The sequence below is a fragment of the Parasteatoda tepidariorum genome, chromosome 9, assembly GCF_043381705.1.
Source record: "Parasteatoda tepidariorum isolate YZ-2023 chromosome 9, CAS_Ptep_4.0, whole genome shotgun sequence".
NCBI classification, from domain to species: domain Eukaryota; kingdom Metazoa; phylum Arthropoda; class Arachnida; order Araneae; family Theridiidae; genus Parasteatoda; species Parasteatoda tepidariorum.
The window spans coordinates 65,807,846-65,834,936 of record NC_092212.1 but is presented as its reverse complement, the minus strand read 5'-3'; the positions used below and the strand labels follow the sequence as shown (position 1 = coordinate 65,834,936).

Below are 27,091 nucleotides of genomic sequence, written 5' to 3'. Positions count from 1 at the left end.
AAAAAACTGAGTAAAGAAAGAGTTGAAACAATAAAATAGCTTGAAAAAAAAATACAAAAGCAAATATTTTTTTTCCTACAGAATTATATTCCAAAGATACTTTTCTTGTTCATCAGAAAGGAAAGAAATACTCCTGTTTTTTCTGTTCTCATTTCGGAATTAAAAAAATTTGCCAATGACTGGTTTGCTTCAACTAGAATTTTAAATTGATAAAATTAAAAAAAAATAAGCAATAAAAATTCTTAAATCACAGAAGTTAAAAATATAATTCGCTCTAGAAATGATGTTTTTTCTTTTATTGTTTGAAAGAACACCATAATTTTTAAGGAACATGATAAAATCATTTAATATTCTAATAAAATATGACTGAGTGGTGATTTGTTAGGAATTCAGATAGTTGGAACAGGATGAAATTGGGGGGGGGGATTCCATTTTAAAAATTAGATTTTTCGGAGACCAAAATCCATGGCTTTCCATGATTTTTTTAAAAAAATAGTAAAAATCACGACAAATTTTGTTCAATACTGAAATTCACGACTTTCCAGGTGCGTGGATACCCTGAAAATAAGAAATTATATTGTTGTTGTTTCTAAGGACACTTGGTCTTACCAAGCCTTGCAAATTAAGTTAGGAATGTGTGCCTTTCCTTTGACAAGAGAGCACCATAAGAGTGAAAGAGCACCATAAGACTACATATAGATGGCAGCACTTCTAATTCATGAGGCTATTTCTCAATTAAGATGTAAATCTGAAGGGCAAGAATTTTTGTTTCCCCCGGATCCCAGCACTCACAGTACCGATTAGCAACCGACCACAGGACTCTTGATTTCACAAATTTTACGAGAACATATATAGAGTCGAAGGTCGAACCGTGGCCCCTCTGAACCAGAGTCTGATTCTCTAACCACTGGGCTACCATGGATTATAAGAAATTTTAAATGTTAGTAACTTCTTTACAATAAAATATAGTTACCTACAGTTTAGCAAGAAGAAAAAGCAAACAAATGCATTGCAAAAAATACCATACATTTCTTGATAACTTTTACAGAAGAGAATTAAGAGCAAAAATTTGTATTCGGCATAAGACAAAAAATTCTATCAGTTTCGATCTTCGTAAAAACTAACAAAATAGGTTGAACTGATTAAGAATTAAATACTAAGTTCAGTTCGTCTTTTAATAACTGCTATCTATTATTCATCTTTCATACTCATATTTGTTTTATGGAAATGATTATAAGTAATATCAAATTTTAAGACTCTGCATTAAAAATTAAATAAAATAATTACTTTCATATTCAATATTGCAATTACAAACTCAAATGGCTCAACAGTAAATTTAAAAAATCTAAGTTTAGGAATAAAATCAAAATTTAAACAAAATAATTCTTTTAAAAGTATGAATTACTTTTCTATTCAATATCCTAACTACAAACTCAAATGGCTCAACTGTGAAAACTTCTAAATCTTGAGTTTTACGGCAACTGCAACATAGCAGTTGATCATCAATTTCAATCTTAATGTTGTAGGTAACCTAAAAAAGAAACAAAAATACTTAAATGCTCTTGAAAAACAGAAAAATGATAGAAAATGTCACAACAAATAAATCATATTATTGAAATGTTTTTTCTTCTTTTTTTTCTGTTGGGTTCTTGTTTTTAAAGGGTTTTAAATGTATATAAAATTTTTAGAAGCGTGAAAAAAAGTTAGTAACTTTGTAGCCTTTATAAATTCGTAGCTCTTCTAATCTTTCTGATCTGACTTCATCCAATGCTTTTTTTTTTTTTTTTACTACAATGAAATACTTAAAAGTTTTCAATTAGGCATATTATACAAATTAACTTTAAAGCTTATAAATTACTAGTAAGCTCTTCTGCACAGTATCTTGTTAAAACTACCTTTAAAAAAGCAATATTTTCAAAAAATATTAAATAGGTTTGGAATAAATATAACTGAACTAAAATTTCCTAAAAAAAAAAAGATTTTCAGTGAAGTTTCATTTTTTATTTAATTATTATGGTAGGATTTAAAAACAGTGGAAATAAAAAAAGGAGATTTAAACTAAAAAGTAAATAAAAAGCACATAAAAAAAGTTAAATAAATGAAAAGGTTATGACAAAGTAAAAAAAATATTTTTTTTTTTTAACATTTCAGTTATTCTGTTACTTTATAACAGTTTCGTTACCAATATTAAGTAGTTTAATGGTATTTATGGTTTATTTTCATAGTATTTCAAGGATAGGTTATAGTTTAGTTTTAAAGAACAAAATATAAGTTATTCATACATGAATAAACTGAAATAATCCAAACATAAATAGAAATATTTCAATTAGCTGAATTTTTTAAAAAAGGGTAAAGAATAAATAAAAATAAAAACTGAACATTAAAAAAAAATGGTTATGAATAAATAATCTAAATATGAAGACAGGTTTTTCAGTCAAGTAAAAAAAATCAAATCATAATAAATGTCTTGTAAGGTAATAGGTAAACAATTTGACAGTGATTCTGTCATTCTAGTAGGATTTTGACTGTAAAGAATTTCAATAGTTTCATTAATAAATAATAATAGTTCAGAAAACTTAGGACAAGTAATTTTTTTACAAAATTATTTTTAATGGAGATTTTTTATGCAATTAAGATAAAAACATGAATGTAAATCTTTTCTAACAATAATTAACTATGTAACTCATGATGGTATCATCTGATATAGAAAGTGAATCAATACGCTGCATGCAAAAAATGGCAATTAAAATTTATTGTGCTAAATAGGAATTAAAAAAAGATAAAAATTAAACAATTAAATAAAATTTTGAATACAAAATAAGCATAATTAGGGAATCACAATTTTATTGTAACTTTTGATACTAATAAACTGAACAGTCACACAAAATTAAAATTAAGTATAACTACTTATCACACAGCTAACTAACAAAGTAATAAAAATGATTAAAAAACCATAAACAAAAATAAATTAATGAAATACTGTATTTATTTGATTTATTTATTTTAGTGAGGCGATTTCATTTGTTAAAGCATAAATTATGTGTTTGAACCAGCCTATCAATAATGAATAAAATAATCTAATTACGTCAAACACTAATCTTCGCACAGATATGTCCAAGGCTTTCATATAAATGCACTTCTGAACCTGAAAAATAAATTTAAAAAAATTAGAAGAAAAAAAACTGCCATGAATAATTTTCATTTAAGTATCTGATTCTTTGATTTTGCAGGAACAATCTCCTACAAAGGAACAAAATTACAACCTTCAAAAATTAACTGAATTCTAACACATTGGAATATAGTGTCTTCAAAACAAATTTGATCATCAATTTGTGAAAAGGATGGTAATAAGTTATTAAATAATTATTGAGTATCAATAAAAAGTTTAAAGTAGGGAGCTTTAGAGATAACAAGTACATAGTTAAAAGATAAAAACCATGAAAAAACACAAAATGCATATTATCATACAAATTAAAGTCATAAAAGATGAGAATAAAGAATAAATAAGCAATGATAGTTGACAATAAATCTATTAAATTACTTTCTCCTTCTCACAAGGTTCATACAGAGATCAGAATAAGAAATCCAAGGAGTATCCATTGAGTCCAAAATGTAAAAACTTTGTGTAAAAGATAACTAGACAGTTTTTTTAAAAAATTAAATAGAAAGAACTTGCAAAAATGTATATTTTGCATAAGATATTTTTTTCTAGCTCCTTTGAAATAAACTTTGACTTTGTCAAACTTCATCAAGAAAAATAAGGTTATAACTTTCACACATAAAAACATTTTCCAATTTCAAATATTTTAAAAATTAACATAAAAACCTACCAATCTTATATTTTTAAATTTGAATACATAAGAAAATCTAAGGCACTTTATACAAAAACAAAAATCCCAGTAAATCCTTAATTAAGTTTGCTTGCAACATGTAAAATTAAAATTATTTGCTGTTATTTTTTTCTCCTAACTCTTTGCAATTGGAATTTTTTTTCTTTTAAAGTTTTTCTTTAACTATTAGATTTTGACAGCTAAGTCATATCGTTTCGTTTACCTGCTTGGACAGCAAATTCATCAGCGGACTTAGTAAGTTCATCTATATAACGCAATAATCTAAGGAGTTTCTAAGGACTAATTTGGAAATCTAAGTAATTCCAAGTACTCCTTGGAGACTTTTTTATTTCCAAGGAGTTTCTAAGGAAGTATACGGAGTCTGTACGAACCCTGTAACTCAGATTGGTTCAATGTAGAAACCAAGGAGACTGCTAGTGCTCAAGACAACTAGCAAATGGAGATATTTCATCAAACAGACAATAAGTTTGGCCCATATCTCCCTTTCTCCAAAATTGTCTTTTATAATCTCAAGTATGCTGCTTTCTCTACTTATTTACTACTCAAGAGGCTATACGGACATATTGGAACTGTATATGATCCCTGAGAAATACGTAGCAAAGTCAAAAAGTTCCCGGAATAGGTCAATTACAAATTATTAAAAGAAAAACAATAATTTACATTTATTAGACTTTAAAGTACTTTCCTCCTGCATCTACACACTTCTTCCAATGTTCGTATAACTGTTCGAAAAATTCCGGAAATCCATTTTTTGAGAGGTCCGCATTTTCAATCACCTCATTTGAATACACAAAATTCAAGTCCACTTAATTTCATTTTCAGCCGTGGAAATAGGTAAAAATCAGCTGGTGCTAGGTTGTGAGAACAAAGAGGGTGTTCCAGTATGGTAATATTGTGCCAAAGAAACCAATCATTTGTAGCCCATTTTACAGGTCGTTTATGCTTAATTGTATCTCAGATTCATTTAAGGATCTCCAAGTTCAGAGGCAATAGCATTAATCAACAATCGCTTATCCGCACCCATGATATCTTGAAAGCGCCCAACAGTGTTGTTTGCGGTAGAAGGGGAGGGCGCCCAGTCGGAGGATTATCTTCGTTGCTTGTGCGACCTTCACAAAAATGCTTATGCCATTTGTACACAGCTGTTTTTTATGCGTTTCGTTTCCCTATGCACATCATTTCTATATGCTTTATTTAGCATTTTGAGAGTCTTAGAAGGAATTTCCTGAGAAAAATTCAGATTTTAATATTTGAACGCTGCTCTAAAGACGAGATTCAATGAATCCGATGAATCAAAAATTCTTTTCGTCAGAAATGACCTGCAGCTAACGTCGACAGTACCAGAAATAAATTCCAGATAACTGTATATTTTCGTTATTATTGCTGTCTAACTCTAAAAAAATATTTCACCTCAAATGAACACCTGTGTGAATGTAGGCAACCTTTCTGAGAATTTATTTACTCTACCTCGTATTAAGTAAGGTGAAAGAGATTCTTGAATTAAGATGATTCTTCTTGAAAATATACTCCCATATTTGCTTCAAAACAATTGAGATTTTTCGAAAAAAAATATTCACAACCTTCTATAGTTTTTATTAAAAAAGGTCAATGACATCTGCAGAAGCAAGTTGTTAGCCAAGGTGGTCAAGGGAAGTAAAGGCTTTGCAATGTTGTTATCGAGCATAAAACTCAGGATCTTAACAATGGCAGTTCAGTGCCTTAACCAATATGCCTTCATGGCTTATCATTTGTTTATAAAATGATTTTTACTGTGAATAACTCACAGTTATGGGACATAACTTTACAATGGCAATATAGTGAAAAGTTAAAAATACAAATGAACAGTAATTAAAACTATTATTTAAAACTTATAATGTGAATTATCAATTGTAGATGTTTTCACTAGTAATGTAAATAATTGTAGCATAATATAATAAAGATGTCATTATTTTGAAGAAAAAAAATGCATATACTTGTTTGATTAAAATTTACTACATTTCCCATTGACTTCAAATTGAGAATTGAAAACATGGTATTTTTAGGTTTAAGAACATGCTATGGTTTGTTTTAAGCATAGAAACTTAATTTATTCTACAGAGAAGATTTACTGTAATGTTATAAATGGCTTTTTATTCATGTTATTTGTAAAAATTTAAAGCTAGTTTTTCTTTACTAAAATGTCACATTGTATAATTAATCTGATGAAAATAAGAAAGTACCTTTTCTCCAGGTGCTATTTCTCCCAGAGGTAAATCACTTAAATATTGCATAAATTGCTGTGGTTTTTCCATTTTGTCTGAGATATGAGCTTAAAAAGAAAGAAATTACAATTAGAACTTAAAAAAAAAGATAAAAATCCAGAATGAACATCTTGGCTATTTCCAATGACTATTTCAAATTATGTGGAAACATCCTGTTAAACCTCTGCAAAAATTTCCCGCAAAGAGCAGAGAAGTGCAATAAAACAAGCAAAAATGAATATTTCAGTATGTTTATGAAAATAGGATTTTTGTGTTTTGAAAAGGGGTCACAATTGCATACTAGTTTTACATAACAGTTCCATTATTTTTGTCATTTAAGATAAACTTATTTATTCCAACAAAGAAAAGATTCAAAAAGTAAAATAATAATTACACGTTCCTACTTTAAAGAATACTCACTGTTTTCATGGACAAACTGCTCTTGTCCTTCCTTCAAGCCGACATTGATGACTACATTTTCTATTTGGGAGATTTCATCATTTGTGATGGAAAGATTGAAAGCATAAAACTCATTAATTAGAACAGGTGGAGTGTGATCAACATCAATAGTAATATGAGCATTTCTGGGAAGGACACTAAAAACAGAACAATAAAAGACTCTAAATTATGTTTTTAAAACAAAAGGTAATATTTTAATAGAAATTTTAAAAAAAATATTGTAGAAAATTATATTATATTGCAAACAATAGTAATGAGGATCTAAGTGTAAATATGGTAATATAAAGCTATTGAATTCTAAAGATTCAAGGAATTTATAAGAGGCAGGAATAACAATGAGAAAAAAAATATTGTGTTGAATGACCGATGTTGTAATAAATCAGATTTTCACCAAGTTAATTTTAATCTTAATGATTAAAAGGAAAATTATAACGTTAATTAATTAGTACAAACCAAGAATTATGTTACAAAATCAGACACAAAAACATATTTTCATAGAATAAACATATTTTTTTTTAGGGATTTATGTTTTTGGTTTTGAGTAGCCTCTTAAAGTTCAACTTAATCAAAAGAAAAACTTAAGTATTGTTTTACAAAACACTTATAAATGAGTTATAACATATACTTAGGAAACATAGACCTTCATAACAAAAGATGACAATGCTCTCTCAATATCTCAATATTTGAAAGAAGAGTAGTGGTGGAATTTCTAACAATGGTGTAGAGAGGAAAAGATACAACTTTGAACTATATAAATTATATAAAATAGATGACATCATAAAATCAATCAGATTAAACAGAATGAGATGGACAGGCCACCTGCTATGAATGTACTGAAGCAGAATTTCCCTGAAAGATATCAATGTTAATCCTTATAATAAAAGACAGAGGCAGAAAAAAAAGATTGTTCAGAACAAAATTTTTCTATAATTGAAGTAAAGAATTGAAGGACAGTAGTCTACAAAAGAGTGGACTGGAAAAATCTTCTAAAAAAAAGGCAATGCCCAACCTGGGCTGTTATGCCACCAATAATGACAAGGATGATAAAAATATGGAAAGGGGGCAAAAGTTAGATCCTTTAGTACTAATAAATTTTTTTGTGTGTATTTCATCATCACAGGATTATCAGATTATCTGCAGCTTATTTTCCCCCTCAGATTTAAAAAATAATTATGGCAGATTTCTTCTGAAAATTATCACTATACTCTGCTGTAAGTTAAGAAAAGACTATTGCAGTCTCGTGATTTAAGTAATCATCTGCCTTTATTTAGTTATCAAATTATACAAATATGGTTTCAAAAACCTTTAAAGCTTTTGAAAGTTAAACACGTCAAACTGACAATTAATTAATGCTATCTCATATAATATAAATCACAGAACTATTAAAAAAAGGTTATAGTATCAAAGTCTCATTGGAATCCTAGATTTAAGGGCATATTTCGAATAAAAAGGAGAGAATTTGTACATGAAAAAGAAACAACTATATGATGTTGCAAGAGCATTGAGTTTGATTGGACCACTAAACCTGGTGCATCTTACGCTCACATGCCCTTAACAAATCAAATGCGAGAGATAAGGAATTGTTACTTTTGTTTAATTGTAGAAGAGTCTGCAAGAAACAATATTTATTATTTATTATTAATCGCGAATTGATTATTCAATAAGTTTTATTTTCCTCATTTCACATGACTTAAGAAAGCAAAAAAAAAAAAAAAAAAAAAAAAAAAAAAAGGCTGTGCAACATTGTTTCAAGAGTTTGGGTTTTTGTTGATATTTTTGTTCGCTCTTGGAGGATGATTTGACATACATTTAAATACAAACAGGCTCTTTCCATAGGGATAATGGTTTTTGGTTTTTTCTTAACTTGAAACAGAGTATAGATTAGGTACCCCTGAAAAGAAGACTGTTTTCACTGGAAAGGATATAAATAAGCAAAAGAAAAAATACATATTTATGTTCCTTCAATTCTATTATTATTATTTTTTTAATGTAAGTGCAATGCAAAAATTATTGTATGGCAAAAAACTATTTTAAGCAAAATATGATTTTTTAATAAATAAAAAGATCTAAATGTCAAAACCTAGTTTTACCATTAATTTTCTTGAAAAATAATATTTTTTATTTTTCAGAATTACTTTCCTTTAGCCTAATGCAAAAAAAAAAAAAATTATTTAGTAGATGGATGCCTGAGGTGTTTAGATAAGTCAATTAACCTTAATGTTTAAATAAGAAAGTTAAAGTAAGTACACAGTTCATCATTTAGTAGATAAATTTGGTTTAAAGCTGAAAAAGCAAATTTGTAGCAGTGTCCACTTTTGTAACCAATTATTTCCAGCTCTGTTCACTTTTGTAAACACACACTTTGCACACGTCCATTCATGTAACCACACATTTCAATCTGTGTTCAGATTAAAAACTCCACGACAAAATGTTCTTAAAATTTTGGTTTAGATCTAATATGAATATCTGATGCGTGCCTAAGCCTACAAAAGCTTTATCTTAAAAAGAAGAAATATTAATTTAAATTATTTCTTTAAAATCCTGCAAAAGCAAACATTGCTTTTAAAAATTGTTTCAGAAAATATGAAAATGTTTGACAAACATTTTTTAAGAGATTTATAAGAAAATTAAAAAAAAAAAAACAAGTGAAGAATTCAGTACAGAGATTTTAATGGGTTATAATATAATATTGCATTCACGGAACAACAAATCGTACTTTATAAATTATTCATCACAATAAAAGGGTCACAGTAATGGAAGGTTGTTTTAAAGAGAATACACTGCATTTAACAAAACTATGATACAGTTATAAAGAAATATTAGAGAATGTAAAATCACCTAGCATGGAACAGAGGAATAATATGTTGAAATGTAGGATCATCACTAAATGAGCTAGCTTTAGGGGTTATAGGATATGATATTTCAGCAGGATATATCTCATGCGGTGTAGTCCAGTGTAGCACAGCGCATATATAATCTGGAGAACCCATTTGAAGTGCAACAGATGTTATCTGCATTAAAAAAACTATGTTATACTATATCAGACTCACGACGTATATAACAAAAGACAAATAAAATGATAATTCATAATAGCAGATGAAATTGCTGTTAGAGTGAGTTTCTCGTTATAAGCAAGAGACATATGTTAAAATAGCAATAAAAAAAAAGACTAGAAAAGTAAATAGACATATTTATCTTTCATTTTCAACAACTTTTTTCATTTAAAATACATGCCCAGAGTACAGTGCTTTTGTCCACAGATTGTACAATGAATTACAAAGCAGAAATGGCTATGGCAAAAATGTTTGAATAACAAGTTTTCACATCATAACAATGAAAGAAATAAATGAAATAAAGTTTAATACCTTTTGACCTCATTGACGAGAATGATTGCTAATAGTTGTCAAAAAGGGAAATAAGAAGGCATAATAGATATGTGGTCACCAAAAATGGCATTATTTTAGCAGAAATTTCTTTTTTTTTGTTAGGAAGAAGGTAACAAAGGGGGTGGGGGTGGTTGAACACATATTGTTTTATAAAAACAAAGGGTAAAATTGCTGGTAGGAAACGAGTTTCTTTTTCTTTTTCATGTAACGACACCAAAGATAAATAAAAATGTCTTCCATTTAAACCTTTTTCATATAATATTATTCACTTAAACAGCAGAAAAACATTATTTCCTAAAAATAAAATATTTTATTGTAACATTAGAAGGATAGTAATTCTTAACTCATTATAAACAATCAATGCTTGTATCTGATATTAGGCATTACTTAATTATTTTATCACAAATAAAGAATAATTAACAATCATTTGATTAGGTGAAATGTATTTAATTTTTAACTATGTATTTCTCTCCTTAACCACTTCCTTACTAATTTTTTTGAAAAAAAATGCAAAAAATCAACATATTTTCTTTTTATTTCAATAATAAATACAAAGAACTAAAACAAAACATAATACACAAGTTTTAAGTTAAAATTTTAATTCTTTTATGCATAAAAAATATTTAATTTACCATCAGTTTACTATCCCAAATTATTTCGGGCAAATGAAAAAAGTTAAATATTAATCTTTGTATATTTTCTCATTTTCATAATCTGAAAAATCATCTGCATTACTTTCGCTAGAGAAAGCCATTTTTAATACTCTTTTTTCTATATAAAATCATCAACCATAGTGTATACAATTGAACAAAACACGTCTGCAGTCCCACAAATAGCAAACCTCCCAAATAAATATTGGCAAACTTCCAATCATAGCAGATTATTATTATTTTTTGTTTTGCTTTCGGCCGAATACTACTCAGGATAATAAATATTTGCAATATATACATACCCAAGTTACCTTGGGATAATCAGGGAATCTGTTAAGGATATTTCTGCTACAATAATTAAATATATTTTAACCTTGGTATCACATATCTTGATAAAATAAATTTTTCACCATTAAAAAAAATTTAATTCCCCAGGCATTTTTTACTTTGGTAATAGAAAAAAAAAAATCATTTAGATCAATACATTTTTCGGTTTCCCTAAATTTTACAAAACTGTTTGATTGAAAAAATATTTTTTTCCCTAATTCTTAAAGACTATTCTTGAAGCCGCAATAGAAAAGATATTGCCATGTTTGAAAAGAAGTCACTTAATCTATTCCTAAATAAGTGGACACTAAAATATGCATACATAGATAAGAAGATTTGCCTATAAGATTTTAAAGGGCTTGCTAGTTTAATAAATTCATAAGAAACTGATACTTATGAGGAATTACTAGTACTGTTAACAATAATGTTGCAGTATGTACTAATAGGAAAAAAAAACAAAAATTTTAAAAGAGGCTACAGCATTATGAGATATTTTAGAAGAACATGATCAAACATGCAAAATGTAATGTCAAATAAGAAAGGGATTTGCATTATTTAAAGTAAAATTTTTTTTGCTTTGTTCTTATTAAGAATAGTTTTGACTAAAATGTTACAAAAATACTATAGTTTTTAGTATCTCAAAATCTTTTAGTGTCTTCTTTCAAGTTCATTACATCAAAGTTAGGCTATAATGACAGCAGTTAATAGATGATAAGCTGATTAATATTTGATAAAATAAGTTGAAAACTAACCTGGATAACTTTTCCTATGTCATTAGAATGAGGGATGAAATTGAAGGTATAGGTATAAGTGTTACGAGGCACCAAGTACAGTTTATGCAACTTCTTGTCATCCGAAAGAGCAGTGTTTTCATTAGTACAAGGAACTTCACAAAATTTATTATAATGCTAGAAATGCAAAAACAAAGCAATGTTACTTCATCACAGAACTTACTTAGCTTATTTTTTTCATAAAACGTTTAACTTGACACATTTCTGAGATTTGATTCCACAAGTAAAAAATATCACATTGATTTTTTGTTTACATTCAAAAATATATTTGCAAAAGCTTTTAAAATTTGTAACATAACCTATACTTTCTTGAGATTACGGGCCCATTTTTCTTAATGAAAAATTTATATTAAAACATTAAAAGTCAAGGAAACTAAAATGTTAGTTTTTTTTTTTAATGACATTTATTGACAATTTAAAACGGTTTAGAATATAAAAAAATTCCTCTAGAATTGTCATTGTTACAAACTCATTAATAGAAGAGAAATTATTTTACACCATCAAAAATTTAAAAAACAAAGATTTTTGTTCTTCTTAAGTGCTATAACTGAAATTTTTTTTAAAGAAGTTTGTTACTTAATTAAATTTTTTATCATTATGATTATATTGATCAAAAAATAGATTACATTTTTGATTTTTCTTTTGAAAACAACTCTGTGGTGTCTTAACAAGTCAATAAAATAAATTCGTATATTGGTATGAGATTATGAGGTAAGTTAAAGGCCTTCCTTTTATTAGTAAGTTGACAGAGCTATGTTGACACTTGTTAACAAATGTATATGTTAACACATCATTAAATATTTAGTTTCTCATATTTTAATGGTAATACTTTTAATTTGAAAATTAAGAAGTTTGCAAGATAAAAAGAGAATACTTATTGAATTAAAAGCTCATTTATAGAAAAAAGAAAATTAGCAATTAAAATATCATGGATTATAAGATGATAAAAACCAGAATTTTAATAATTTTTATTTAGTATAGAACTAAGAGAATCGCTTCCAAAATCATTGTATGCAGCAGCAAATAAGCTAAATACTGTCTTTTAATTAATTACAAGCATTGAATAAGAATACATTGAAACAGGCATTTATATTTTAGAAAATATAATCAAACACCAAAGAAAACAAAAATGAAAATAACATAAATTAATTCTATTAAATAGCAAATAAAATAAAATAAAGTAATTAATGCAACCTCATAACAAACAGTGAAAATTAAAAAATTAGAAATGAACGTTAGAATTTAAAAAAAAATAGTATTATAATTAGGACTGGGCGATATTAGAAATTATATATCGTGATATATNAAAAAATAGTATTATAATATTACTATATAACTATATATAAATTTTTTATGTGTCAAAAATAAAAAAAGCAACAAGTTTTACTAGAATATAGGCTGAAAAACAATTGATAAACCTAAAATGATTAATTTCTTAAACGAAAAAATTAAGTTTATTTAAATGCTTTGAAAGCTTGAAAATATAATAGAAGGAATAAGTTGTGTAAGTAGTAAATTGAGTTAAAAACATTATTTTAGTTTCAAACATAAGAAGGGCAACTCACTCTCAGAAAAACTTATATAATTTGATTTAAAAGATGAAATGTAAATTTTGTTAGATAGGCATAACACTAAAATTTGCCCAGTTGCATCTTCTTCATATAAATAAATGATACAATGAAGATAAAGACTTGAAAAATCATTTATTAAATATAAATACTTTATTTAATGTGTTTTGTAAACAAATAAGCCTTTGAAATAGCTTTTTGAAGAAAGACAATTATTAGTATTACTTAAATATTTTATAAAAACATATTACGTCTTTAGCATATGAAGACTGTAAATTTAGGTAAGTATATAGTTTTAAAATTTCACTTCAACCCCCTTAAAATTTTCTCCTAATTTTTGAAATAAATCTAACTTTCAAACAGTTTAAATCGTGGAGAAAAAAATTTCTCCAAATAGATACAGATTTTGTGAAATAACACAGAACTGTTATTTGCAGTCTTCAGAAAATTGAAATCAGAGCAATGAAGATTCTAAAAAGTGAAATAGTAAATGAAGAAAATGAAAAATACAAAACTTTGAAAAAATTATTAATACAAAAATACCTCATTATTGAAGAGGACAGTCAACTTAGAAAATGACATAGGCTGAGGACAATTCATTCTATAAAAAATATGTATAAGGATATATGTTAAATATAGCAACACAAAAACCGCTAGGAATTATAAAGTCAGAAAAATCAAGATTTAGTAAATTTACAGAAGTACAAAAAGAAGTTTAAAATAAAGATTATTTCTCTACACTTATAAAGGGATAAAATGAACACAAAACTAGACTTTTTTTAACAACAAATTTTAAAGATTTGAACACCATTTTTTTTGATACATGATAAAATTAATAGCCAGAGTAAGGACAGGCATACTAGACCCCACAGTTCAGTGAATTTTAAAGATGTACTATCTTTAATTAGCACAGTTATAAAAACACATATATGAATACTTAGAGCACACTATTTTCTTGCACAAAACCTATATATATATATATAATAGGTAAAAAAAAATTCAAGAAACAAACAGAAATATTTAATGTAAATATTTTTTATTATAAATATATTTTTATATAAATAATTTTGTTATAATTTGTATTTAAAAAATCAAATTCACTTATTAATGGAAAAACATTTTAACAATACGGAGATTTAGAATATTATAGAAAAATTTTTAGTAACACAAATAAGTTTTTTTTATTGTACCTGAGGTAGATGGTCACAGTTATTCGTTGATCTGCCATGTAGGTTTCTGAGCCAAAACCAGCCTTACATTCAACTGAAATTAAAAAAAAAGTTGATATTAACAAAATAATAAAGGTTAAAAAGAAAAAGATATCTATATAAAAAATATTATAAATTTTAAAATCAGTAGTCTTAACAGAAGAATCTACTTCTAATTAATTTCAATTCATAAATTTTTTTATTATCACTATTATTTAAATATTTCATCAAAAGTATAAAAAATATGGAACTGTGACAAACATTAATCTTGATAAAGGATAAAAATATCGTTCAATAACTTTGTTCAAAATTCAAAGTTACAGAGCACAGTTATGAATACTGCATCATATTATGCAAAATACACATACTGTTAAAGGAATCTTTTGGGCAAATACAACAGAGATATAAATATTACGTGCCTAATTAATCTAAGAATGGTGTTTCAATGCAATTGGAATAATACTAGATTAAAAATTTTGGACAAACTAACCAATATAATGACTGCAATGCATGTGGGGGATTGATAGCAAGATTTACTACAAAATTTTGAAATATATGCTAAATTATGTAATGAAATATGTGTCTTTGCAATAATAAAAGATTGTATTTGTGCAAGAATATTGTAACTTAGTGTGTTTCCTGAAAAACGATTAATATATTAAAATTAATGAGAGGTAGTGTAGGTAGATGAGTTATGGTAGTTAAAGCTTCTTAGTTGCCGTAGTGAAGAACTGGGGTTCAATCCTTCTTGAAGACCACAATATTGATAGGTAAAGCTTAGATGGGAAGTAATGGCAACTTGTATGCAATGCTGACCACATTGCTACAGCCATGCCATTGGTCAAGAAATTGTGGAGCCTTAACTTCTGCAAACTCCTGAATCACAATAGATAGTTGCGGGAATGCTTTACTTTTCTACTCCAGGTTTTATTAGAAAATTATACAGTACGCTAGTTATCAGTACAAGCAGACTAATTCAAACCCTATTAACAACCAAACACAGTTAATTTGAACCAAACAAATGGATTTAAGTTATTTAGAAGAAACAATCAAATGTGAAATTTGTAATTCACATGATTGTGAATTGCTATGGAGAAAAAAAATGAATAAATTTTTATTACTTGACACAAGACATATTACTTGACTAAAAATTTCATTCATTTCAAAAATGTACAAACTGGAAATAACAGTCAACATGTTTTAAGCACTCAAAAACAGGTGCCCATTTTCACGACTTGCCAGACAGACATGAATGAGAAGAAACAATAGTGATTTGAAAAATAAAACCTAAAATTACCAACAAAAAAACAGAGAAATAAAGGGGGGAAACAAAACAAGATCATCACATGTGATTTTTCTTTACCGCCTGTAGTTTAAAGTTTTTAATCGAATGATATGTTACAGCTCCAGTTTTTTGGGGTTATTTATTTAATAAGACATTATTTTAATTTTAATTTAATTTAAGTTTTATAATTGAATACATAGTTTAATTGAATATATAGAAAAATTGTTTACATAGTTTCTTTAAAAAAATTAATATGAAAATAATATTAAAAAAAATAGTGAATATAATAACCTACACAAAGATTTTGATGTAGAGAAAGACCACAGATACACTTCAAAGATAATAACCTACTTGCAGTTCTCTTGTAATGAATTAAAAGGCCTTAACTCAAGTTTTCTTTTCTTCCATATGTTTTTTGTAAAGTTTTTAAAAGGGTCTTAAAACACACCTTTTTTGACACATAAATTCAAAATTGCTTTAAATCCTATACTCAAGGAATTTTACTGAAATTTAGCTTAACTTTAATTTTTATTTGATATAAGACAAAATTAGGAAATTTAGTAATTGACCTATCCAGTAGTAAATTTTAGCAATGGAGATTTTTGAAAAATTTAAAGCGATCAGATTAAAAAACTGTTGATGTTAATATTGTAAAGTATTATTCAAAACATGGTAAACATTACAAGGTTTATTTCTAAAATGAAAAAAATTAAAGCAAAAAAAAAGAGTAAAATAACGTAATTTTTAGAATAGTATAAAATAATCATAACTCAAATAAAATAAAATATGTGCACATGGGGTGCAGTAATAAAGTACACAAGGTAGGCATTTTCGATGAAAAAAGTGGCAAAAGGGTGCCAACTTGCAGACAATTTTTTAATCATCATTTGTTATATTTAGCCCCCTAGTGGCAATGACTACCATCAATTTTGCCCTATATTGTTTGATACATATGAGGAAATCTGTTTTCTTTCTTTTTTTTCAAAACTTATTCTTTGAAAATATGGCCTTCCCCTGTTATGTGGATAGAGTTAATTTAGAGTTTGCTGTAATGCTTCAAAAAGTCTTTTCGTTAGAATTAACTGCCATGAAGTAGTTAAATTTAAAGTTTTAATTCCTCGTTTCAACTACAGTAGTAGATATAGCTTCTGAGCTTAGCACAAAACCATGTCTTAAAATAAGTGTGAATGTAGTAAGTAATTTTTGTTTGTATACTCACTGAAAGGAACAACTGATGCCATTTGAATCGTGAATATTGGTTCAACTGGGTTAGATAACTTCTCCATCCATAACTTCTCAGCTTCTTTGCAGTCTTGTTCAGGTATTCCAGGCATTGGCTGGAGAGGTTTTTTCTACAAAATGTACAACAGTTTCATAAAAATCGTTAGGTTATAAAAATATTTTAAGTGTTATGTTTTTTTTAAAAAAAATATCAAGAAATTATTTATTCAAAATTTTTTAATTATTTATTCATAAGAAAATTATTCTTCCAACATACCTGCATTATTTGTTTAAATATAATCAATATCTAACCAACAAATAAAAAATTTTAAGATTATAGTAATAACCAAAAGCTAAAAAAAAAACATCAAATAATAAATGAATGAAATGAAATGGAAGGGGCTTATAAGGATTAACCATTATGCTCCCTCCAAAAAAAAACTTCTTAAATTGGGATACAGCAAATGTATTTTAAGGTTAAAAACCTTAAATAGAATAATAAAAGAAAAAACAGCAATGTCAAAAGATTTAAGAAAAATTAAGCATACACATAATTAATTGGTATGCCTATTATTTTTTAGGCTTTTACAGCTTTATTTACCATATTCCAAAATAATTCAATCAAGAAACTGAAAGAAATTTATTAAAATTCAAACCAATCATAAAATGAGACCCAAGGAGGTAGTGCTAATCTGCGTAATATCAATAGAGTGGCTGGAAAAAAAATTATAATGTAGATCCACTATGTTATTATGAAGAAAAAAATATCTACATTGAAGTACATTATTTAAAGGTTAACGTAAAAGCCTTTACAAAACTGTGCTAAATATGTAAGACTATTTATTAATTTTTAAAACTAATTAATAAAAATTACTTAATTTTATGAAAGTAATAAAAATTTTTCTGATTTTAGTCCTTTTCAAAAAGTAATAATGCTTATTAATTGCATTTGTAATAACTAAATGTTAAACTGGGAAAAAAGTGTACTTCTTTTTAAATACAGCTTAGTTTTAATTATTCATTTTGAAATGAGATATAAAAGAAAGGAATATAATAATATTTTTAAATAACATAAGCAATAGAACTTTTAAACATATTTTTATAGCTGGTTAAGGCAGTATGTTATAATGAGGATGATGATTTAAAAAGTTCTTCTAAATAAAAATCAGTTCTCCCAATTTTTTCCATTTATGGAACCCTAAATAATTGAGGTACAAAATATACAATTGTTTGATAATCATAATAAAGTTCAAATCCTAAGTAAAGTTCATTAGCAGATATAAATATACTAACAAAAAAAAAAAAAAAAAAAANATTGAAAAAAAAAAAAAAAAAAAAAAAAAAAAACCCCAACTACAAATCATTTTGGATAAATATAATGAGAAGATGAATTTTTTACTCATTTTATGAATCTTAAAATTAAGCAAAATGTCAGACTGTTGAATTCACATGTCAGGAACAGCTTCTAATCTTGAATTTGTTTTAGGCAAATGCATTTTTTGAAATTAACTGAATTACGGTTTTCAAAATATGAATGTATAAACTGGGAGAAATATAAATATATGTATATCAGAGTTAAATATAATTCTATATTCTTGAATTTAGTAATTTTGAATGAAAAAATTTGAAAAATACTTATGCAATATACGTAAGTAAATGTATAACCTTTTTGTATTTCTTTTTAATATATCAATAACTGAAAACAAAATATTTTTTTCTTTTTTGATTTTGCTATAGTCTTTCATTAGCATTTTACATAAGTAATTTCATGAAAAATAATCAAAATATTGAATAAATTATGGAATAATGGATGGAAACAAATATAATTATAGATTTTAAAAAACAACTATTGTTTTTTTTTAAAGTTATAACTCTCAAAACCCTTGTTACCTTAGGGCAGTGTTTCCCAAAGTATGGTATGCTTATCCGCAGGGGTAACAGTTTAGCGGGGGTACGCATTCCTATGCGAAATATCTTGCAACAAACGAAAATTTCAAAATTTTTTATTTCAAAACAAAGCTAGCCATGAAAATTTACGATTACGTATTTTTCTATAAGCTATTTTTTTGCAGAGTTAACAGTTAATAATTAGTGGTCTCAACTGCCAGTTGTGATTTTTAACTTTCGTGAAATTTTTTTATAGTAAAAAGTACATTAATTTTTTATTGGTGGTACACAGCATTACGAAAAAATTTAGAAAGTGTACACAAAAGTCATAAGTTTGGGAAACACTGCCTTAGGGTAACACTAGGGTTCTGCGATAAACCTTTTGAAAACCTCTGCCCCATACAACAAGTCTTATATTTATGTCTATAATAAACAAAACAAAGTTACTGCATCTATTGTGTATGTTAAAATGTGTAAATTTTTAGAAAAAGATTTTAAATACATATTTTTAAACAAACTAAAAATCTGCATTAAAAAATTAATATAACAAATTCTAGTAAATGTTTGTGCTTACTGATAGTAGATTGCTGATATTATTTTGAACAATATTTTTTTCATCAATACTGCATATAATCCCTTAAAAGTTTGAAGTTAAGGAAACAAAGTGCATCAGCAAAGTATATTATTTCTTTGAAATATAAAAGATTTAAAAACAATGTGTCTTAAAATTTTACTTCATTTTAATAATATAAATAAATCTATGTAAATAATATAATAAATATAAAATGTATAAATGAATTCAAAAATAGTATAATATAAAAAGAGAATGGGGTAACGCTGGGTAGTAGAGAGAGAACAGGTACCTCAATTGCGTAGAAATTAATTCTGTTTTCGAGCAAACAAATTGCGAATTACAGTTTACAAGTCAAGAACAGAAGGACCTACCGTATTAGCATGCTGTGGTTGATTAATTCAATGCATCTGAGTAGATAGGTTTGTTTTACAATATTAACACTTTAATGTTCTTTAGTTTTTAAACTAGCTTTATTTATTGGTCATTGCAATTACACAAGTTATTTTTAGTCTAGCTTATTAAACGTTTAGTAAAGACTCATATCTTAAAAAATAATAAGGATTTAGTCCAATAATAGAACTGCTCTGCTACGTTTTTATAACTTCTACTCTTCAGACTAAGTACTATCCTATTTTGTCCCCACCCCCTTGATGAAAGTCTATGTAGAGCCTACAAAAGCTGCACTGCAGCAGAGAAAGAGGATAACTACATTTAAGGCTAAACAAAGGTTTAATGAGTCGCAGAATAAAATTTATAGTGAGCGATGCAAGTCTATGTCGAGCCTACAAAAGCTGCACAGCAGCAGAGAAAGAAGATAACTACATTCAAGGCTAAACAAAGGTTTTATGAGTTGCAGGATTAAATTTATAGTGGGCCTCTTCTTCAAAGCATAAAAATCCTTACTTTCATATTTTGAAAACCCTTATTCAAAATTGCAGTTTTTATTTCAATGTAAAGAAATTCGTTGGCATTCTTTTTTTTTTTTTATTAATTAATAAGTACTTCATTTTTTGTAAGAAATTGTGGTCAGGCTCTCAGAAGTCCCAGGCTTTCTTTCTCCTCACCCCTTTGAATCAGCCCTCGATCACATCACATATAAATTACATACATAATTTTCATAAACTGTCACATAAAATAGAAATGCTTGTTAATTTTTCTTTAAAATTTTGGAATTTATTAATTTCCCATTGAGTTAACATGCATACTCAATTTTACCCCACTAGAGGGGTAAGATCAGGCACTTAAACTTTTTCTAGAAAATAAAATCAGTTTAAAAAAAAAAGTACATCAATGATTTTTCAGGAATGATATACTGTATACAACTAAACAATAAATATCTTAATTAAATCTGACAGTTTCTAGGTCGAACAGTTTATTGCCAACTTACACCACTTCCTCCTATATTGATATAGATATAACAATTTATAAAGTAATCCAATAAAGCTGATATTACAAAATTTATATTTTAATAACTTTAAAAATGTTTTGAAAAGTTTAGTTTTCAGCTAAAATTTTTAAAATTGTAGCAAAATTAATCAAGAAAAAGCCTTTAAACCAATAAAGGATACAATTACTGATCATCTCGATTCCTAAAGATATATAATCATGTTCATTGGCCGATAAATATGCTGATCTCAATGCAGTAATAAGTATACTGGATACTAGAGGTCTCCACTTTTCAAGCCTATAGTCCCAAAGAACATGCTTCAAAAGCCTGAAATCACATGATAAATAGATGCATAAATTAAAGATTAGTCACCAAAACTAAACAAAGTACTTAAAACGGAGGTATTTTTAAGACTACATATAAACAGATTAATGATGTTTAATCATTTTTAAGACATTCTAATGAAGATAGTCAATTTTTAGCATTCCAGTTAAAATTTAAAAATGTATACATATTCCAATATTATATACATATAAGAAGAGGAAGTATGATTAAAAATTCATTTATAATACTAGTAAATTAAGTTATAGAATTAAAATTCTTTTTTACTAGGATCGCACTAAGTTGAATAAATAACACATTTTAAAAGTGGAAAGAAAGCTTCTCTCTTAAAAAAAGTATATTTAATCCTATTTAAAAGGTCGAAAGAAAGTTTTATTGAGCATGGTGACCAAACATAAAGTGATAACACAATTGTGCCCCCTGCAAGAAAATAATGATTTAATGAAAAAAAAAAAGAAGATTTGATTAAAATGTTACCATTATTATAATAACCAAATATCACCACTATCTACCATTAATTTTTATTACTTTTCATATTCAAAGATTTTCCAACCTTGACATACGCATAGTAAAAAAGCATTTGTAAATATAAATTAAGACATGTAGGCAAACAGTTACCTACTATAGATATACACATGGCAATATTTCTATGCATAGGTAAGTATACTTACGTCAAAGCTTGCTTGTAATCTTTGTATGAATAGTATTCTTCTCCCATTTCAACAGCTAAAAATTAAGTGTACATAAATATGTTGAAGTACATCAATATATAGAAATAAAATTGATATTTGCACAAGAAAATGGGCACAAAATAGTAAATATTTAAGAATAAAATAATATCACTAGAATAATTATATAGTTAATAATATAACTATAATAACGATATAGTTAATAATATAACTATAATAATTATATAATTTTAATATAACTACAGTATGGTTGTCTTTATGATTTGGAGGCATGCAATAGCCTTTAAAAACTTCAATATTTGAATTAATGTGGTCACAGTAAAATAGTAGGTTTTATGAAAGAAAAACTGATGAATAAATTTAAATTATTGGTGGGGCCTCCATAATCTCAAAACATAAAGAAACTCTAAAAATGAAAACTGATTAGAAAATCTAAAACGTTTATGAGTGGTCTTAGTGAGCCAAATTTTAAATGATAAAATAAAATAGAATAAAAATAAACTATAATTGAGAAAATTATTTTTTTAATTTTGCCAAACCTAAAAGGAAAACAGTAAGGTCACTCATTTTTGAAAAAATATTTTGCCAACACCAAAATTTTCTCCATTATTTTCTTGTGACATTTAAAAAACAGTTTCAAACTTATTGCTAAAATGATGCTCACTTTCGAATCTAGTGATATATCACCTATTTAAACTCTCAAGTGAACTATTGGAAAATCTAGTAGAGTTTGCAACCATAAAAATATAGTGAAACCTCCTGTTATGGACACTCCTGCAAAATGGATGCCTCTCAATATGGACATATTTTTAATTCCCTGTAAATTTTCTATTAATAAACCATTATGTACATTCTCCGCTAAGGGGACACACCCCTAACGGGACAGTCATCTTTGCCCTGAAACATTATTTTTTTTTATCGCTTCAAACCAGACACTGTTTTTTTCTAAATTTTTTTTAAAAAAAAAACTCCTCTTTTTCTGGTTTAAATTGCAACTTTTCAAAATTTTTAAAGCATGTAAATGTTTTGCCCTATCTATAACTAAAAATATCATTAAGCTATTTCACTACTTAATCAATCATTCTACTATCACCTCGACTGATCTTTGCAAGGAGGGAAAATTATACTGCTCATTCGAACAGCTGCATCTTTTGATCTTTTCATCTGGACGACACAGGTTGTGGGACCTCACAAGCTGAAATGACGTCTTAAATGCTCCCAATTCTTTACTGAAAATTTCTTTCATTTTCTCATAAATTTGAAGACTGTATTTAACACAGTTGGGGTAAAAAAAGATAACAGAAATATAATCTTTGAGGTATTCATATAAATGAAACATTTATTCAGACAATTCATCGATGATTAATTGTGAATATATCAACTCCACAGGTCCTCGTATCTTACAGGTAAGCATTGATTTCTTTTGATCTCTGTGAATCGTGGGAGGTTTACTTTCAAGGAGGTATTAACCATGTTCCCTTTTAAGTGATCGGCAGGTGTTAGAGGGTGTAACCTAATAATTGAAACAGACTGGGGACTAAAAGCTCCTATTCGGTATCATATGACTAACGTGAAATATCTGTGTTAATAGGAAAATTATATTCATCCATCTGTAGCTGTATCTAGAATCATGTATTTATATTAAACTCTTTCACATATAATTTGTATAGAAATTTTCAATTTTTTTTTTTAAAGTTTGAATAAATATCCTTGTAGATAGTTATTGTAGATTATTTAATAATTTCTATACAATTGAAAACATTCTAAAAACAATTTTCGATGTTAAACTTTGTAATTAGGGTACCCTTTCCCTAAACGGACAATTTTTTTAGTCCCAAGAGTGTCCACTAAATCAAGGTTTCACTGTATATAAAATTCACAAGTAGAATAGGCAAAAGAAAAAAAATGAAACTAGCAAAAAAATACCAGTAGAATTGGGACAACTAATAAACTCTACCTATACCTATACATGTGTATTGTTTAAAGACAGTATTAATGTTTATAGATATTTAAATGTAAAATAACTACTTACTTAACTGCCTCTTCATCCTTGGACATTTATATTTTTTAAATTGTGTAATAGCACTGCTCAAAAGAGGTATTATCAGCATCTAAACACATAAATTTTTTTTTTAATATTACAATTTAAATTTACCACGGTAAACACAAAGTTTTAGTGTCGTACTTTTGCCTCTTAAAATAATATTTCATGACTTATTCAATAAGGTAGATACAAACATACATAGTAAAATATTATATCTTGCTCAAACTCATTATATCATTAATTCAATTTTAAGATATCTTGACAGAAACTGTTTCTTTATTTAATTTAAACTCTAACTAATATATAAAATTGGAAAAAAAAAGTATTTAATGAATGCATGTAGATTGAAAAAAATACCTCTTTATAAAAAAATTCATATTTTAATCTTCAAATCATAAAAAATTAAACAAGATAAAAAGAAATACGAGCAAAATATAAGTAATCTAACAAAACTTACTAGTCATAAATTTAAAACAAAATAAGTACATAAATTTGAACAAAAGTGCATCCAAACTATGATCATTCAAACATAAAAGATCGAATATCAATTTAAAATGAGATGTAAAGTAAATGTAAAGGTTAAAAGTAAACTGTAAAAGGGATAATCAATAAAATAAATTAGCTCAGAAGGGATACACAAGAAAGTTATAAAAATAAGAGAGGGAAGAAACGTATAATTTTTTAATACATGAACTTTTATAATCATATAGTTTTTTTAAATGATCAACTCAAAATTATTAAGTAAAAGTTGAACACTCATAGCAATTTAAGTAATTAAACGTTTCAAAAGATTGCAGTGAACATATTAACGCACATGAAAAATTTAATTAGATCAAACAAAAATAGGGATAGATAGAATATTACCAAGAAAAATGAAATAACAACAAAACTGTACTTACTGAGTGATCCACATCGTGAAGTTCTTTGTATTTCAAAGCTAAAATACCTTTCATTTCTTTCTGGGGATCTGGTGGTTCAAGACCTGAAAAAAATCATAATAAATAACAGGTAGGAAAATATTATCATGAAAATCTAAAAATTAGTAAGACTAATAGTAACCGACCTACCCCCGAAGGAGTTTGCGGATAAGGGTTTCACCCGTTGTCACATGAACTAAACACAACAAAACTACAGAAAAGTAAAATCAAAACTAAAAAGATAGGAAAAATACCAAAATTGAAAAGATGATAAAAATAAAACAGAATAAAAATTAAAAGTGCTTAAAACATCAAAGTGAATAAAATTAACCAACAGTAAAAGTGTTAAAAATACAGGTAAAAACATATAAAAATAAGGTTAGGTAAAACATCAAATGGTAAAATTATGAAAATTCACATTAAATACAAATAAGACTAAAATAAGAATAGAATAATTAAAATAGTGGACTAAAAGTTCAAATGTCCCCCGTTCAAGGCTAAGTGCCTCCAAGATTAAAAATGTTCTAAGGTAAACCAAATAAAGAAAACAAAGGAAATAAAAATATGACCACCGAAGCCGACGTCTTCAGGGGGTACCGGCCTCGGTAGCCATAAAAACAAAAGTTTCTCTAAAAAGGATAAACACTCAAAGGATAAACAACCAAAGTTTCTCTAAAAAGGATAAACACTCAAAGATGACACCAGGTAAGACAGAGGGTGCTGAAGTTCACCAAGATTAAGATTTCATTCCGAATGTCAGTTAATGAAGATGTCAGTTCAAGGGGAGAACAAAGTCAAGGAAACGGTAAGTGCCGAGGTAAAATACTAAAATTTAGTAAATATCACCTTCCGCACGAGAATATCAGATATTATCATATTCAAAAGTTATTCACATTATCACTTTTGTGAATGTCCAAAATTTAGCAATCGATTTCATTATTTTGCATGTGTATAAGAAAATCCTGACATAGAGCAGTGAGTGTTGAATAAAAAAATTACTTAGTATGCTTTTTTCCTTACAATCCTTCGTTAAGACCATGCAGAATATCACCATTTGATGGAGTAAGATAGAAATAATGATATTGAACAAAAATATTTTATTTGCAGGATATCTGCTACATTTTAGATTTTCAAATTCATGAGTTTTCATGATTTTCCATGACTTCCAAGAATTTTTCATGACTTAAAGAAGTTACTATTTTCTCCGACAAAAACGTAACAATAGATTTAAAAAAACATTATAATAACATTCATAGAAATGATAATTATAACCAAAATTTTATACTCTGAATCTTCATATTTATAGATTTTAAATATAAAAAGCAGAGTAAAGAAACAGTTGAATCAATAAGATAGCTGAAATAAAAATACAAAAGCAATTTTTTTTTCTTTTTTTTCTGCAGAATTGTATTCTAAAGACACTTTTCTTGTTCATCAGAAAGGAAAGAAAATACTCCTTATTTGTCTGTTCTCATTTCGAAATAAAAAAATCGCCAATGTTTGGCTTACTTCGGCTTGAAATTTAAATTAATAAAAAAATAAATAAATAATAAAAATTCTTAAATCACAGAAATTTAAAAGATATAATTCGCTCTAGAAATGATGTTTTTTCTTTCATTTTTTGAAAGAACACCATAATTTTTTAAGAACATGATAAAGACAATAAAATATGACTGTCTGTAGTGATTTTGTTAGGAATTCAGATATTTAGAACACAATGAGATTGAGGGGGGATTCCATTTTAAAAATTAGATTTTTCGGCGACCTAAATCTATGACTTTCCAGGGGTGTGGATACCATGTATTTATTATTCATTATTTACACTAGAATATTTTAACATTCAATTGTGCAAAAAATTGTGAAATATGCTAGTTTAAGAGAGAAATTACTGATACTCTGTTTACTCTTGTTATTGATTATGAAATTACTCAAATGGAAAAACTCCTTGAGTCGGCTCTGACCTGCTCTGAAAAGTAGTGCCAAGAAAGAGAGAAATAATGATATTTAATAAATATTTTTGAATATTTATCTAAGAGATTATAAGAGTATCAACGTTCACCAGATGTTGATATTCACTATTTTAGGTCTTTCAAAGTGTATAAATACATAAATAACATTTTAAAGGACATGGTTAGATAAATTTATCATATCATTATTAATAGATAGCACTTTTGATATTAGTATTGATTGAAAACAACTAAAAAAATTACAGCAAAAGTAGACCAACTGAAATTTATTTGCTTTTTTAATTTTTGTTGTTCTTAA

At 26.8% G+C, this 27,091-nt stretch overlaps 1 protein-coding gene across 6 annotated transcripts in view; it reads right to left on the bottom strand.

Moving 5' to 3' along the window:
• The window catches only part of LOC107457202 (trafficking protein particle complex subunit 11 gry), a 50,942-nt gene that overhangs the window by 7,229 nt on the left and 16,622 nt on the right, over nt 1-27,091 (bottom strand). For all 6 annotated transcript variants that reach the window (XM_043052586.2, XM_043052587.2, XM_043052589.2 and 3 more), the window contains exons 12-25: nt 24,809-24,891; nt 23,898-23,976; nt 21,848-21,902; nt 21,016-21,161; nt 19,448-19,509; nt 16,985-17,117; nt 14,463-14,535; nt 13,816-13,873; nt 11,666-11,821; nt 9,389-9,561; nt 6,512-6,687; nt 6,071-6,159; nt 3,086-3,145; nt 1,406-1,531 (exon numbers count right to left, since the gene is read on the bottom strand). In XM_043052586.2, coding sequence (XP_042908520.1) covers nt 1,406-1,531; nt 3,086-3,145; nt 6,071-6,159; nt 6,512-6,687; nt 9,389-9,561; nt 11,666-11,821; nt 13,816-13,873; nt 14,463-14,535; nt 16,985-17,117; nt 19,448-19,509; nt 21,016-21,161; nt 21,848-21,902; nt 23,898-23,976; nt 24,809-24,891 — 1,469 coding nt within the window. The remainder of the gene's footprint in view (nt 1-1,405; nt 1,532-3,085; nt 3,146-6,070; nt 6,160-6,511; nt 6,688-9,388; nt 9,562-11,665; nt 11,822-13,815; nt 13,874-14,462; nt 14,536-16,984; nt 17,118-19,447; nt 19,510-21,015; nt 21,162-21,847; nt 21,903-23,897; nt 23,977-24,808; nt 24,892-27,091) is intronic.